The sequence below is a fragment of the Corapipo altera genome, unplaced genomic scaffold, assembly GCF_003945725.1.
Source record: "Corapipo altera isolate COAL_440 unplaced genomic scaffold, ASM394572v1 RXGC01000072.1, whole genome shotgun sequence".
Taxonomy (NCBI): domain Eukaryota; kingdom Metazoa; phylum Chordata; class Aves; order Passeriformes; family Pipridae; genus Corapipo; species Corapipo altera.
This window is the reverse complement of record NW_020884943.1, coordinates 952286-967375: the sequence shown is the minus strand read 5'-3', so window position 1 is coordinate 967375 and position 15090 is coordinate 952286. Positions and strand designations below refer to the sequence as shown.

General features: G+C 61.7%; 4 protein-coding genes across 5 annotated transcripts in view; 1 reads left to right on the top strand and 3 right to left on the bottom strand.

The window, feature by feature from the left end:
* Window positions 1-618, top strand: part of NDUFV1 (NADH:ubiquinone oxidoreductase core subunit V1) — a 7355-nt gene extending 6737 nt beyond the window's left edge. Inside the window, exon 7 of the mRNA XM_027662074.1 lies at window positions 526-618. Within this exon, the coding sequence (XP_027517875.1) occupies window positions 526-618 (93 nt within the window). The remainder of the gene's footprint in view (window positions 1-525) is intronic.
* Window positions 619-858: 240 nt separating this feature from the next.
* On the bottom strand, window positions 859-3773 carry MTCH2 (mitochondrial carrier 2). The gene is made up of 13 exons (XM_027662149.1): window positions 3622-3773; window positions 3461-3545; window positions 3264-3370; window positions 3140-3166; window positions 2812-2865; window positions 2676-2733; window positions 2523-2574; window positions 2383-2442; window positions 2023-2116; window positions 1861-1908; window positions 1517-1584; window positions 1192-1267; window positions 859-1061 (listed from the first exon to the last, which is right to left on the bottom strand). The coding sequence occupies exons 1-13, from the start codon at window positions 3706-3708 to the stop codon at window positions 975-977; spliced, it is 903 nt and encodes a 300-aa protein (XP_027517950.1). The 5' UTR covers window positions 3709-3773; the 3' UTR covers window positions 859-974.
* Window positions 3774-4828: 1055 nt separating this feature from the next.
* Window positions 4829-14887, bottom strand: FNBP4 (formin binding protein 4). Of its 2 annotated transcripts, none has more exons than XM_027662111.1 (16): window positions 14764-14887; window positions 14513-14593; window positions 13823-13959; window positions 13463-13667; window positions 13216-13366; window positions 13018-13138; window positions 12527-12868; window positions 12226-12436; window positions 10220-10338; window positions 8048-8152; window positions 7623-7756; window positions 6486-6664; window positions 5979-6292; window positions 5354-5872; window positions 5108-5265; window positions 4829-5012 (listed from the first exon to the last, which is right to left on the bottom strand). In XM_027662111.1, exons 1-16 carry the CDS (start codon window positions 14885-14887, stop codon window positions 4922-4924), a joined length of 2991 nt encoding a protein of 996 aa, XP_027517912.1. In that variant the 3' UTR covers window positions 4829-4921. The 2 variants fall into 2 exon arrangements, with proteins under 2 accessions (XP_027517912.1, XP_027517913.1); XM_027662112.1 differs by having other exon boundaries at window positions 13018-13135.
* Window positions 8137-15090, bottom strand: part of NUP160 (nucleoporin 160) — a 31456-nt gene continuing 24502 nt past the window's right edge. Inside the window, exon 36 of the mRNA XM_027662088.1 lies at window positions 8137-8146. The gene's annotated coding sequence lies outside the window, so the exon portion shown is untranslated. The remainder of the gene's footprint in view (window positions 8147-15090) is intronic.

The window sequence follows — 15090 nt, the reverse complement described above, 5'->3', positions numbered from 1 at the left end:
CGCTGCCGCCGCTCAGCACATCCCCGGCGTCCGCGGCACCGGCGGCACCGGCACCGCCCGGGCCCGCCATGGCGCCGGCACGGGGATTGGGAAGGGAGGGACCGGCTCCGCCTCCCCCGACCGAGCCCGCCCCCGGCCGCCCCGGGACGGGGAACGGCCCCGCGGGTGCGCGACGGCCCCGCCCGGTGTGCAACAACCTCCTCCGCCGGCTCTGCGATGCCCCTGCCAGGGTGTGCGACGGCCGCTGCCTTTGCAAGGTCCCTGCTGGGTGTGCAAGTCCTGCTCCGGTCGTGCAACAGCCCCCTCCAGGTGTGCAACAACCCCGGCCAGGCGTGCGAGTCCCCTCCCAGCTTTACACGCACCCCTGGGTGTGCAACCCTCGCACCAGGGTGTGCAACCCTCACCTCACCCCCCTCCGTGGGCTTTGCAGTGACCCCTCCAGGTGTCCAACAACCCCTTCCCGGTGTACACTTCCAAACCTTTCCAACCCCGCCAGGTGTTGTACGTTTCCTCCCCTTTTCACAGCCCCCACGTGCCACCACACCCTCGCTGTCCCTCTGTGCCTGGGAGTGTCGGGACTCTGCCCTGGATGTCCTACCTGGAGAACACCTGGAGTGAGCAAGGGGAAACCAGGGGCCCCCTGTGACACCTGCACAGCCCATCTCAGCACAGGTGGTTATTTGTAAGGGGGTGACAATTCCAGGTGCTGTCACCTCACGGGGGAATTTCCCCTGTGTAAAGAGCCTCAGCAGTGTCTGAGGCTGGGAAAAAGGCTCCTGGATAAATCAGGGAATGCTGAAGACCTGTCAGCCCTGCTTCCTGGGAAACCCCTGTGAAAAAAGACTCTCACACATGCACTTTCAGCTCTCAGCAGGAAATGATTTTTAAAAAACTGTATAGAAATCATCACTCTCCATGATTCTTTGCTTCCGGAGCCCGGCATCAGCTCCACACTCCCGCTCCCGCCTCTGGAATCAGCGGAACCTCCGCTCGTCCCACACGTATCGCTTCCCCACCGGCACCTTGCGGAAGAACAGGCTGTTCCCTCGGCTCATGTTGCCCTGGAAAGGGAAAATGACCATGGATTGGCCACATGACATCTGGTGTGGCCCCCCAAAACCCCGTGGGGCTCCCACCCGGCTCCTCGCCACGTTCCAGTGTATCCCGGTGCATCCCAGCTCCAGCACTTACCTCCCTGTGCAGCTGGCTCCAGCAATCCAGCCAGGAGGAGTAGGTGGGTGCGTAGGGAAGGAGACCCCCAGCCAGCCTGGGGAAGGGAGGGGAGACCCGCCGGGAATTACTCCCACAGGGAATCATTCCCACCCGGGGAGGTGGGATCAGTCCCCTCCACAGCTCCACACTAGCTTGAACCCAAAAAGCTTTGCCGCCCCAATCAAAGAGGGATCAACCCTGTGGAGAGCTGGAAACACCTTTTCCATCTGGGAGTTTCAGAAAGGTGGTTCCAGGAGCTGATCCAGGCAGAGGGACATGGATGTCCTCGGGATTGGGGACTCACCCGCAGTTGTTCACGGCCATCAGGTTGGACACCAGGACGAAGGGGTAGGTCAGCATGCTGGCAAAGAACTGCAAGGAAAAGCAGGGATAACAGGATGTTCCCTCTTCCCTCTGCATGGGGAGAACCAGCCCCTAAAGATCCCTTGAGAATTGTGCCCCAGGGAGGGAGCCCACTCCTGCCACCTCCATGGGGTGACACATGTCCTCCATGCAGCATCCCCTGGCCTGTGAGCTGATCCAGCTGATCCCAGCCTGGCTCCATGACCACCGCGGCAGCCGCAGGATTTCGGGAGCACACCATTCCCTAGGGAAAGGATCCAATTCCCACCCGTGTGCTGTACTCACCCCAGTGACTGCCTGTGAGTAGCTCTTCATCTCAGCCATGGTGGAGACCTGTGGAAGGAGCAGAGGCACCTGAATCCCCCCACAAGAGGGTCGTGGCCCCCTGGACCATCCCCGGAGGTTCCTCCCGCCAGCCCCTGTCCCTCGGGATCCAGGAATCCATACCCCATTCTCCAGCGCGTACGTGTTGATGAGGTAGGCCAGCATGTTGCAGAGCCACAGAGACAGGATGTCCCCGAGGAGCCGCGGGATGAGGCCGCTGGAAGGGAAGAAGCAGCAGGAATGTTAGCTGAGGGTTCGGGTGTGGCTGTGCAGAGAGCTGGGAACAGCTACTTTGGGATGGTGGGGTGGGGCTGTTCCCAGAGCAGGTGGGTGACGGGGGCACAGCCATCCCCGGGGGTGGGGACACTTGGATGGATGATCCATAGGGGACACAGGAGCTGCTGGAGGGACCAGAATGCTCCCAAGAAGGGCCACCACACCTTCACACCAGTGTCATGCCCCCCCTCCCTCCCCGGCACTCACGCAAAGAATCCCAGGATTCCCTCTTCCCGGTAGATCGTGGCGAAGGCGCTTAGTGTCCCACTGGGAAGGGGAGGAAAAGGATGGATGAGCTGGGGGGATCCTGGGATCCCCACCTCCCCCTGGAGCCCCCCAGGCCGTACCTGTACTTGGTCTCGCGGCCGATGAACTGCACCATGCAGCGCAGGGTGATCACTGCGGGCACACGGGGACATTGGGGACACAGCGGGGACACCGGGGGGACAGGGGGCACCTGGCCCTCCCTCCCCGGCCCCCCGGGGTCAGGGGGCACCTACCGTGGAAGGGGTGGGTGATGAGGGTGGCAGCAGAGCGGGCGACCATCTCCCGGGAGGTCTGGGGACAAACGGGGTGTCACCGGGAAGGGCCAGGGCTGGAATACCCCAGAGCCACCCCCCTGCTCCTGCTCCTCACCTCTTTCAGCACCTGCTCCAGTGATGACACCGGCTCCTTCTTGCTGGCTCCAGGCTGGGAGGGAGGAAAGGTCAGGGGGGAACCACCCGCGGTCCATCCAGACACGTGAGGGGGTTGGCAGATCCCGGCCCTCCCTCCAGAGCATTCCGGGAGCAGGGCAGAGTCTGCCCTGAGGCCAAGGTGAGTGGGAAGGGGGGAGGGAAATCATGGAGGAAAAAGGGAGGGATGGAGGGAAGGGACAGAGAAATGGAGAGGGGAAGAAAGGAGAAGGCAGGGATGGAGAAAGGAGAGAAGGAAGATTCCCCGAGGGAAGCCCCTCTGCACCCACCTCAGCCTGCTCGGCCTCCTGGTAGTGCTGTGGAGCAAAGGGCAGGGTCAGCACTGCCGGGGGGTCCCGGTGTCCCCGTCCCCGGCGGCAGAGCACCCCCGGCTGCCCCCGCCCGTGCCGGTACCTGCAGCACTTTGCTGTGCACCACGGTCCCGATGGCGCTGGAGCACAGCCGCGGGGCCAGGCCTTTGAAGAGTCCCGCTCTTCCATCCACCTTCACGATGTGCTTGGCTGGGGACACCGGGGACCGTCAGCCCCGGGAGGACCCCACGGCGGCACCGGGGCGGCCCCACCGGGGCAGCCCCACCGGGGCGGACTCACCGTAAGAGAAGAGGCCGGGCAGCTGGTACACCTGGCGGCCGAAGATGTTCCTCCCCAGGGTGGGCGGCAGCGGCTCGTAGCCCACCTGCGGCGGGGACAGGCGGCTGCATCCCACCGCGGCCGGTACCGAGCCCCGCACGCCCCGCCCATTCAGCCCTTACCTGCACCAGCACCTTCACGTACATGAGCGGCTGCGAGAGCACGGTGAGCCCCGAGCCCAGCAGCACCTGCGAGGCCGCGTCCGCCATGGTGCCGCCCCGGCGTCACGGCACAGAAGGACACGGCCGCCGCCGCCGCCGCCGCTTCCGCTTCCGCCTCCCCCGGTACTTCCGGTGCCGCCGTGACGCGAATCCGGCCGCCAGGGGGCGCCGCGGGGACGCAGCGGAGTTGCCATGGGAACGGCCGGGGCGCCACGGCGGCATTGCCATGGCAACGGGGCCCGCGGGGACACCAGGGTGACAGGGCTGAGGGGACACCAGGGTGACAGGGCCGAGGGGACACCAGGGGGGCCCGGGGCCAGGTGCCAGCGGCCTCTGGGGAACAAGGGGCCCCCGCGGGGACGTTGCAATTAGAACGGGCGTCAGCAGGCCGGGGCACAAGGGGGCAGGTGGGTCCCAGCGGGGGCTCTGCTCCGGCACAAGGCAAGGCAGGGACAAGGAGAGGCCCCCCAGATGCGGTGGTGGGTGCTGTGTGAGGCTGCAGGCTCTCAATCGCAGCTCGGCTCATGCCCAGGACTCCACTGCCGGCTGGAGTAAGCGCTGCTTGTGGTGCAGACGTGTAGATGCTGCCCAGAGGGGTGCCCCAGGGACACGGGGCTCTCTTCCCTGCCCATCTTCTGGCCTTGAGGGGAGCAGCACTGCAGCCAGAGGGCTGGGGGCAAGAGGGGACACCCACCGCAGCCAGGGCCCACCTCGGCAGCAGCCATGGAAGTGTGGATGTGCACAAAGCTGCTGAATGGCTCCAGGACTGGCCCCCCACCAAAGCCCCCTCGTGCCCCCACCCTCCCTCCCGTCCCCAGAGGCATCCCGCAGGCTCCAAGAGTGTGAGAGCTCCAGGAGCTGGGACACAGCCACCACTCTGCCCCCAGCCTGGAGTGTTGTGGGGGTGGTGGTGACCCAAGGGCAGGACCCAGCACTTGGCCTTGTTGACCCTCACATTGTTGGCCTCAGCCCATGGATCCAGCCTGTCCAGATCCCTCTGCAGAGCTTCCTGCCCTCCAACAGGTCCACATCCTACCCAAGTTCGTGTCATTTGTGAATTCACTGAGGGTGCCCCTGATCCCCCCATCCTGAACATCCTGGATGACAAGGGTCTCATTCTACCCCCCATGCCAGTCTACCACCCGGCCCCAGCAGGATCAACCAGCTGGCCCTTCCCAAACTTCCACAATTTATTGGACAATGGTCAAGGGAACTGTACATCTGTAAAAAAAAAAGAGCTTGGTGTGTGGCACTACGTGCCTCAAGTGCTCGAGGCAGTTTTCCTCCGCTTCAGCCGCGCGCGCCAGTCCTCGGGCAGCGCCTCGAAGTTGGCATTCCTCTCTGCCATGCCACTGTGGGACAGAGCGGGGTGTCAGCACTGCAGGGCCCTGCTGCAGATCGCCCCCCCTTCACAGGGCACGAGGTGCCGGCCCCCAGGGTCCATTACCTCATCAGCTGCTGCTGCTTCCACTCCTCAATGCGCCGCTGGGCTGTAGTCTCCCGGTCCTCCTCGCTGGAGCTGGAGTTCTCCTCCTCATCCAGCTCTCGCTGGATACTCTGCCACTTCTTCACCAGCGACGGCATCTTCGTCTTGCCCTTCTTGCCCTGTGCCACAAGCGCAGCCGCGGTGAGCGCGGCTGGAGAGGGAGGAGAGGGGGAATGGCGCCGGCAAGGGCCCACCCGACCCACCTACCTTGTCCTTGCGCCCCTTCCTCGGCTTCTCCTTGTCTGGCGGTGGCGGGGCCTTGGGGGCGGGCGGCGGGGGCGTCTGTGGGGGCGGCGGGGGTGGTGGCTGCTCGGCGGCGGGCAGGGCCCCCCGTGCCGGGGCGGGCTGCGCGGCGGCCGCGGTGCCCAGGCTGACGGGCGCGGCGCACTCCGAGTATCCCATCACGGAAGGCGCGGCTGGAGCCGTCACACCCAGGTAGCCGGACTGCAGCCCCAGCGCCGTGGGCTGGGGGCCGGCGTGGCCCGGGGCCATGCGGAGGTTGGGGCGGCCCTGGATGTCGCTCTGGAGGCGCTGGCGGGGCCGCAGGGAGGCCAAGGGCACAGCTGATGGCTGGTACTTGCTGGTGGCCATCAGGGGCTGGCTGTAGATGACAGGGCAGCTGCCGATGGTGGCCGTGCGCTGCATCAGCCCAGGGCTCATCTCCACGGCTTTCCTCTTCTGCGGCTTGGTCGACAGCAGTGGGGCTGGGCTTGGATCAACAGCGCCCTGGAAGAAGGCACTGAGGTGAATGCTGAGCCAGGAACACCATTACACACCCCCTTCCCAGATTCCCACCCTCTGGAATCAGCAGAGCCCTGGCTTGGCAGCTCACCTGGCTGCTGCTGGCAGCAGGGCGCACCAGAGACTTCAAGGGAGCATCCTCCTCTGTTCCTGGGGCAGGGGGTTCCTCTCCCCCCTCATCTTCCATCTCCACTTCCTGGATCTCCCCATCTTCTCCAGGTGGTGGGGGTGGCGGCGGGGGCGGTGGTGGCGAGTCTGGGGGAGGCGGAGGCGGCGGAGGCATTTCCAAAGGCAAGGGAGGTTGGAGGACCGGGACAGAGGACTGAAGCAGAGTCCAAAATGGAGTGAGCGGCATGAGAGACGTAGCAGGAACTTGGCCTGAGAAGGATTCTTTACAAAGGGAGCCTAAAGAACACATTGACATGGGCTTGAACACTCGGGCTCTGGACCGTGGCACCTGCTCCTGCCTGCACTCTCGCTCGGACACTGGGACAGCTGGGACGGTGAAGGCACCGCCATTGGTGACTGCTCTGCCCCAACACACCCCCCTTTGGGGCCAGGACCCCCCAACAACCTCCCGGTCCCACCACAGCCGTACCTGCGGGGCGCTCGGCGGGCTCCTCGGCGCGCTCTCCTTTGTCTTTGGGAGGGGGCTTAGGAGGACCGTCGGGTTTTCTGTCGGCGCTTCGCTGTCCTTCGTCTTCGTCCTCCCCGTCGGGGAACTCCCATTGCGACTCTCCCGAGCGTTCGTTAACATAGAAATAGCGTCTATGCTCCCTAGATCACAAGAAAGAGAAGGAGGCTTCAGCTTCCCTCCTCCGCCCCCGACACTCCAGGCGGGCCTGCCCACGACAGCGGTGCGCTCTCGCAGGGGAGACCCTCGTGCAGCGGGGCTGCCGCTCTCCCAAACGCGACAAACAACTTTGAGGACAGAGGCAGGAGAGGCCCGAGCCGACTCGCTCAAAGCTATTTGCCATGGCTGGCTGCGGGACGTCGCCCTGAGCCCCCCGCCCCAAGGGAGGGGAGGGCCGGGAACGCCGGCGACGTCTCGCTAAGCATCGGGACTTTCAGCACGGCCTTGGCTGAAAGTCGCCCTCCGAGAAGAGGCACCGGGGAACAGCCCAATGGAGGGAAGCGGCTGCCCCCCTACCCCGTGGTGCGCGGAGGTTTTTTATGATACTCTTGGTGTCAAACACACAGTGAATGCTAGAGAGAGGGAGCGGATCTGGGAGCTGAAAAACAAAAGAGCAAAGATTTCAAACAAAGGAAAATTAATCAAGAAAGCCAAATAGACAAAGAAATGTTTGGGTCTGACCTGCTGGCAGAAGACAGAAATCTTGTTCTTCATTCCGTCGGTGAGTTGAAGTTTGTCCTTTGGCAGAGCTGTTGGTCAGAAGAGTTGATCCAGAGATCCTGAAAAGTTCACAGAGCTCTCGCATGCGCGACCCCCCAGGCCCGCCCTCCACAGCGCTTGACACTCGCGAGAGGGACAACCAGCTCTGTCCGTCAGGGAATCGGCTCCGTCGCAAAGCACTGGGCACTCCATTTGGATCTTTCCGTTTGGTGGCCGGCCCAAACTCTGCGAGTGCCGGATGTTTCTCTGCCTGCCCAGCACTAACAGAAGCCGCTCTCAGTTCTGCCAGAGGGACGGCGCCAGCGTCGTCGGGTGGTTGATGGTCACAAATCATGTCTGAGATGTCAGAGATGAAAGGTGAGAAAGGAGGAGAGCGCGTACCTGTCCCAGTGGCAGGACCAGCCTTTAGGGGTGGCGTTTATTTCGTATTGTTTAAGCTGTTCGGCTGCGTCTTGGAGTTTGCGTTTGAGGTAGTTTCCATTGAGAGCACCTTCTCGCCAGTCTGCAATGCGGGTCTAGAGGGCAAGAACCGGGGGAAGCCGGTGAGGTGGGCTGGGAGCGGCCCCAGGGGGGACGGGACTCGAGGATCGGGAGGGCCCCTTCCGCATGGGACACCGGGGGCCAGGAGGGGGACACCCCGCCTGGGCATGAAGCCATGCTCTCCCCCCGCCGAGGAAGGGAGGGCCCTGCGCGGCGAAGAGCCACGAGGAGCCATGAGGTTCACGCAGCACCGGCGCTCGGACGGCGGATTGGATCCAATCCGCTCCGGAACACGAGGCCGGAGCGGGGGGCGAAGGCTCGGTTACCTCTGTCTGCAACAGCAACATGTGGAAGTTGGAGATAGATTGTCTGTTGATGCCCAGGAACTCCAATTTACTAGTCAGAGTATTTGCCAGCTCTCCGATCTGAAACTGCCAGGAGAAAGGGCAGAGTCAAGAGCCGCCCTCCGGGAGTGGCACCGGGCGGCTGCGGCCCCATGGCTCCCAGGAAACACCGCTCGGGAACACCGGCAGCCCCTCAGCCCGGCGGGACTGGGACGTGCCGCCCTGGCCCTGTGTGCCTGTCACCCCCCCTGTTACGTCCTGCACCCCAGGGACAGGGCAGTGTGGGGAGGCCAGGTGACACCTCCTCCACAGACCGTGCCCGACTCCGTGCAGAAGGACAGCAGGGGCTCGGGTTGCTCTGGTACTCTGGAGTTACACCAGAGCCATCGCCACGGCAGAAAGCATAAAATCTAATTGTTTCCCAAATAAATGGGCCTGGATGACATTCCAGGCTCTCTAAATCGTTGCTTTCCAGAAGAACTAGCTGGAAAGCGCCAGAAAGGGACAACAGCAGCTATGTCAAAACTCAGGTCAGCCCACGGTGACCACAGCTACTCAACCCCAGTGTCCTATGGGAGTGAAACCTCCCATCTGGGGACACGGGGATCCCTGGGTCCATCTCCCTGACTGGAGGGACTGCATGGAAGCAGCCACGAGCCAGGAAGGAATGAGAAGCAGGAACAGGGATGCCTGCAAGGGGCATTGCCACTGCTTTAAGGAGGGCTCTAAAAATATCTGGTTTTAGCTTCATTCCTCAGAAAAGGCTTAGGAATGTCCACAATGCCAGCAAGGTAGCATCTGTCCCCAGAGAGGGGCCAGGCCAGACAGACAAGCCCTAGAGAAGCCTGAGGCTGGGATGTGAATTCCCATGTTAACATGGCTCCAGAGAAGCCAGGGAAGATCTCAGAGCAGAGAGTGACTTGGCAGCAGCGGCCCCGGCGCAGCTCCTGTAACCAGAGAGGTTATCCCGACCCGATGAGCAAACGGTACCGGTTACCCAGGGAGCCGGCATTCCTCCGACAGCTCTAAGGGAATCCTGCATGGAAAAGCACCACGGGGTCTGTCACCACACCCGCCAGGACCGGGAGGACAGGGGACAGCACAGGGGACCAGCGAGCCCCGCCCTGCCACAAGCTTTTGTTGTTTTAATTTAAATAAAACGATTAAAAAATCAGGTCTTACGCGGATGCTGCACTGAGGGAGACTCTGTTTTGTGCTAGGAACATCACACTGCTAAACCTTTGAAGAGTTTTTTACGGGAGAAATGTGGAATTTTTCACAAGGACAGCACCAAAGCCCTTCCCTTTCGCACCAGTAAAATGATTACGGGGTGTGAAATGAGGTCAGGGATGGGCAAGTCTCGCTGCAGGTTCCACCCAGGCTCCACCACGAGCTGATGATTCCCCATCTGCCACAGTGAGGTGACAACATTTCCCAGCGCCACTCCGGAGCCAAATTTTATGCTGCAGGAGATCTCAGGGTAACGAACGACAAGGGAATCATCCAAAGGACAATCAGGAAAGTTCTCCCCTACTGCTCTGCCATGCTCTCCCAGAGCCCAGAGCTCTGCTATGGATCAGGGAATCGAGGTGCTGCAGCCAAAGGAGCAAACCAAGGCTCGGGAAAGAAAATATCAGCAGGATGCTGCAGAAATCCCCAGGGCCTCCCTGGTTTGCCTCTACAAGTAATGCCGGGCGAAGGGCAGAGCGGTACCGTCAGCCTCCAGAAACGGAGAGAGTACGGACGAGGAGTCTTCAGCCTGGAAACGGGACGACTGACCGGGCCAGAGACTGGAATATCGTTATTGGTGAAAACAAAGTCAAGATCAAAGTGGTTGTTCTCTGTCACGACAACACCCAGGGCTCAGTCTTTGCCCCCCCGCACCCTCCTTTTATCCAAGCTTTTGCTGCTGGATCCTGCTGGAGGACAGGATTTTGTCCCAGTGCTGCACAGCCCTTCCTTCACAAGCTGTTCCCGTGGCCACGCCAGGATGTGAGCTTTAAGAGCTCCACCTGGGCCAAAGCCAGAGCCCAAAGCTCTGGTGTTCCCAGGGAGGAGGCGGCTGGGGCAGCCAGCATGTCCCTTGTCCCTGCTGAATGCTGAGGACCCATCACATCCCTCACCTCACCGACACGCACCTCTGCTTATCCGTACCTTTAGGTCCTGCTCCTCCTCTTCCATTTTTGGAGCCCCTTGGGATTTTGCTTTTTCCTGGGGCTCCTCAGATTCTGCCTCTTTGTCTGAGCTCTGATCAGCTGCTTCCACGCTCGGGGCTGCAGGAGAAGGAAGGACAGGTCAGCCTTTGTCCCACCACCACCCCAGCAGTGCTGGCACCCAGCTGGACACCCTGCCCGGAGCCAAAGTCAACGTGGGAAAGGGCAGGGAAAGAGCTGGGACCTCTTTTCCACGAGAGCCAGTGACAAGAGCCTGTAATTAAAAAGGAAAGATGATCACTGCTCTGTTTTGGTGGTGGGGCCCTTCCAGAAGGATAACACAGGCAGGATTGGAGCTGCTACAGCACAAAGCAGGAAAGAAGAACGGCCTGGAATACAAGGCATCTCAAAATCTATCAGTTTAATAACCAGTCAATAAAAGGTACAGGGTATTAAATAAGTTAATTATCAAAGACTGAAGAGCTCCCCAAAAGTTGTCAAGACCAGAGGGTTTTGCCTCTGGATGACTAATTCACTGTCCAAGTGACAAATTCCAGGGAGAGAAGTTTGTGACAGAATCCCAAAGCCCCCAGGGGAAAGAAACCCCAGTTCCCAGTGTGTGTGTCCTGGTGCTGCAAGGCAGGACAATTCCCTAAATCACCCTCCCGCAGCAAGGTGCTCAATTTAAACTGGTTGTTTTGGAGTGAGAGTTTCCCGTTCCTCAAGTTAAGAAGGGGGAAATGGGTGCTGCTGGGAACAGTCGGCTTCAGGGATGCTTGGAAAGCCCTCTGGTAAAACCACTCCTTGGAGCCACTATGGAAAAATGACATCACTGACTTAGTGCCAGAGTTGTCACCCAGCTCATGCCGCTGCCTCAAGCAGAGGCACCTTAGGGAATGGGGCAGGCACCAACACAGCCTGCTCCAGGCACTTTTGTACCAGTTTTTCCTTGGAAAAGCAGTTCCATTCAGCTTTCTGTGCTGCAGGCAGTTAGCCTGAAGCCTCATGCTGGGAAGGGACTGGCACATCTGGAGAAAAGAAGGCCCAAAGGGGATCTTCTCCTTCCTCACATCTCCCTGACAGGACGGGGAAGCCAGGTGGGGATCGGGCTCTGCTCCCAGGGAACAAGTGACAGGACAAGAGGAAATGGCCTCAGGCTGTGCCAGGGGAGCTTTAAGTTAGGTTTTAGGGAAAATTTCTCCATGGAAAGGGCTGTCCAGCCCTGGCACAGCTGCCCAAGACAGTGGTGGAGTCCCCATCCCTGGAGGCATTTAAAAGCCACATGGATGTGGCTCTTGGGGACGTGGTCAGTGATGGCCTTGGCAGCCTTGAGGGAACAACTGGACTCCATGATCTCAGAGGGCTTTTCCAACCTGAACAATTCCATAATTCTACAGTCTAGGAGTCCTGGGGCTGCTGGGCACAGGATGTTCTTTTAAATGCTGCAGCTGGTGCATTTTGGGAATCACAGCACTGGAGGATCTGACCAGAGGATGAGGAGTGGTTGTGGGCAACTGATATGTCCACACACACCTGGAATGGATCTGGGACTACCTTGCCACGAGGGCTGGAGTTACATTCCCCACACACAGAGTGTGGAGCCCAAGTGGCTCTGGGGAAACCTCAGAATTTGGCCACTGTTACCAGGCAGCTCAGAAACTGAACTTTGAAAGAGGAAGGCGACAGTTCCCAGTGTGCCACAGGTTGGGTTTGTGATGCTGAGAGGAAGTCTAAGGCAGTGGGATGTGAGGCAACTGTTATCCATGTCCCTTCTCCCAACAAACCACTGATCATGGGCACTCTCCTGTTTATATGATTAACAAGGATAAAGGAGAGAATGTGGCAGAGAACAGCTTGTCCTGGTGAGGCAGGGCTGTGACACTGGTGACAGCCACCCCTCGGCCTTGTCCCCACACGTACCTCACGGCCCTTCCCGGCTCTGCTCCGCAGGTCTTTGGGGAAGGGAGACCCCCTGCTCCTCCCTCCGAAGGGAGCCTTTCCAATTACCTGCTTCTCCCACTTCTGGGCTCTCCCTGCCCGTTTTGCTGGAGCCTCGGCTGGCAGACTCGGGGCTGGCGGCTCCCCCCAGCAGTTTCCATTTCCCTCTCTTGGAGGCCAGCCTGCGGGATGTGTCCTGTGAGGCTGACTGGCTCCTGTCGGACCGCGGGCTGGAGCCCGAGACGCTGCCATCGCCTTCCTCCAAGGCACGCAGCTCTGCCTGCCAGGACAGGACACCCAGGGTTATTCCCAGTAATGCCATGGCTGCTGCCTATGCAGTCTTGTTTCCAGGACAAACACCCCCCCCCACCTTCTTCCTTTCCAGCACCATCTCCAGCTCGAGCGTGTCCTGCTCCTCCTCTTCCTCCTCGGCGCTCTCCCCCGACTGCACCACACTGCACAGATCCTCCTGCCCTGTGTCTTCCAGGGGGTCCCTGCTGGGCTCCGGCTCTTCGGGAGCAGTTGGCGTCTCTTCCGCTTTCGCCTCCTCTTCCGGAGGCGGCTCAACCTCCTCCTTGCAGATCACCTTCCTCCTCCAGCGCTCCTCTTCCTCCTTCACCACGTCGGGCAGGAGCGGGGCCAGGAGGGCTGCGGCCACACCCTTCCTCTCCTCCTCGCTGTTGGAGAGGGCCTGCACGCCCTCGTTCACTTCCTGTGGGATGAGCTCTGCCTGAGCCTTCCGGCCCTGCCTGCTGGGGCCCCTCCTGGGGCTGTGGATGGAGAGGAGCGACCCACCCACTTTCAAGGAAGCCCAAGGAAGCGCCTACAAGCCCTGGGGCAACCAGAGCCTGCCTGACTGACCTTCTTCACCTCCCGCTTGCCGAGGCTGGTCCCGCGGCCGGCACTGCCCAGCGTCCCCTTCTCCTGTGGGAACGGCTCCGTGGCTGCCACAAAGCTGCCATTGGCACCTGCCACGGTGCTGCTGAGAGAGAGGAGAGGGAATGAAGGGTGGGACTGGGACAACACCCCATAGAGCAACGTCCCAGGGGTCTCACCCACCTGTGCTGGTAGTGCTGCAGGCCCTGGACCTGCGTCGCCAGGTACTGCGGCAGCTCCCAGGTCACCTCGTTGCTCTGGGTGTTCCAGTAGTAGTAGCAGCCGGTGTTCTCATCCCACACTTCCTGCCAGTCGCCCATCTCCAGCTCTCCCACTGCCGGGGGGGGGGACACAAAGACAGCCCATCATGCCCTTCCCCTGGTGACACCTGCCTGTCCCCGCTCCCTGTGGGGACGGGAAGGGCTCTCACCTCCAGCCAGCGAGCACTGGGTGTCGTACTGCCACTCCGGGGCCGGCGCCGTGCCCGCGCCGTTGGCTGTGCCCACAGACGGGCCCGTGCCCGAGTCCTTTGGCTCTGGGCGGGGGGGTGTAGGGGGGGGCACAGAGGAGGAAGAGGAGGAGGGGGTAGCAGTGGGCTCTGCGGGCTGCGGAGGGGCCGTGATGGCATCGATCTCCTGTAAAAACAACATCCCACCGTGAGCTTCGAACACCAGGCCGAATCTAAGCACTTACTAGAAGGGGAAAACATGTTGGATCGTGGAACTCCCCTCCTCCTGCCACTCCTCCCGCCCTAAAAAGACCCCCTGGCCCTCCCTGGAGTGGCACTCACCGCCAGGAAGTTGGCCAGGGTGCTGTCGATGTCGGTGGAATTGCTGCCGTTGGCATCCATGGAACGGGCCGGCTTTTCCAGGTTCTCACCCTCCTCATCGTCACTGTCGGCATAGGCTCCCAGCAGACACAGACCTCCTGGAGAAGGGAGGAGTGAATCCTCAGGGAGATCTTTCCTGCTGCCACAGGGTATTGGATCTGACCCCACACCCTCTGCTCTGGTGGTCCCACTGTCAGCCCAGGAGGAACAGCCCCCATGGAAGCAGCAGGGTTGGCTTCTGGGGACGGGCAACCCCTTCCCGTGAGCATTCCGGGGATAAACACCACCCTGCCCTCTCCTAAACAGCCACGGGGTATATGCAGACTGCCAAAACTGTGAGGGACCAACCCTCGAACACAGAGGGGGCAGGAAATACCCCCCACGGCGAAAAGAACTCGGCATGAGGAGGGAAAAATCAAACCCCCACCCCGGAAAAAAAGATTCGGGGGCGGGGGGTCGGAATCCCACAAAACCTGAAATCCTTCACTTTTTATCATTATAAACCATTTTTATAATTATAAATCATTTTTATCAGTGGGGGCCGCTCCGCTCCCAAATCCAGGGGTTCTCTCCCCTGTTATTTTTTGGGGGGCTGGGGGGTGTTAATGGAGGGGGGTTAATCCCACGTCTCCCCCTCCGGCGCTCCCTCACCTGTGGCTTTGACGGCGGCGGGCGCGGGGGGCGGCGGGTTGGGCGGGTTGCGTGGGGGCTCCGCCACCGCTTCGGGCTCATCTGCGGGGAAAAAGCGTCAGTTGTGGGGGGCTCCGGGGGAGGATGGGGGGGGGGGGGGAGCGCGGGAAGGGCGGCGCGGGGCCCCCCGGGTTCGCGCCCGCGCTAGGCCGCGCTAGGCCGCGCCGCGGCCAACAAAGCGCGCCCGCCTCCACCGCCCGCGCCCGCCTCACCCGGCTCGGAGCCCGAGTCCCCCCCGTCGCCTGCGGGCCCCGCGGCCTCGTCGCGGCGCGGCGCGGGCGGCGAGAGCTGCAGGATGGGCCGGCGGCCGGGCGCGGCCCGCGGCTTCTTCCCCATGGCGGCGGCGGCGCCTCGGGCTGCGGCCGCGCCGGTGACGTCAAAGGGAGGGGCGGGGCGTCGGGGACACGCCCCCTGGGCGGAGACAGAGGGGCGGGACCGGCGGTGTCCTGGACTGTGGGGTGGGGATGGGGGGGAATAGTGCCCCTTCCCGCCTGTGGAGAGGGCGGAATAGTGCCCCTTCCCGCCCGTGGAGAGGGGGG

Excerpts from the sequence above, each read along its gene's own strand:
- MTCH2 (XM_027662149.1), bottom strand. The coding sequence starts at position 3,708 with ATGGCGGACGCGGCCTCGCAGGTGCTGCTGGGCTCGGGGCTCACCGTG. Across the intron at positions 3,546-3,621 it reads ACGTGAAGGTGCTGGTGCAG|GTGGGCTACGAGCCGCTGCC; the intron begins GTAAGGGCTGAA and ends TCCCCGCCGCAG. Across the intron at positions 2,866-3,139 it reads AGGAGGCCGAGCAGGCTGAG|CCTGGAGCCAGCAAGAAGGA; the intron begins GTGGGTGCAGAG and ends CCTCCCTCCCAG.
- FNBP4 (XM_027662111.1), bottom strand. The coding sequence starts at position 14,887 with ATGGGGAAGAAGCCGCGGGCCGCGCCCGGCCGCCGGCCCATCCTGCAG. Across the intron at positions 13,367-13,462 it reads CCAGTGCTCGCTGGCTGGAG|TGGGAGAGCTGGAGATGGGC; the intron begins GTGAGAGCCCTT and ends CCCCCCCGGCAG. Across the intron at positions 6,665-7,622 it reads TGGTCCTGCCACTGGGACAG|GGAGCATAGACGCTATTTCT; the intron begins GTACGCGCTCTC and ends CTTGTGATCTAG.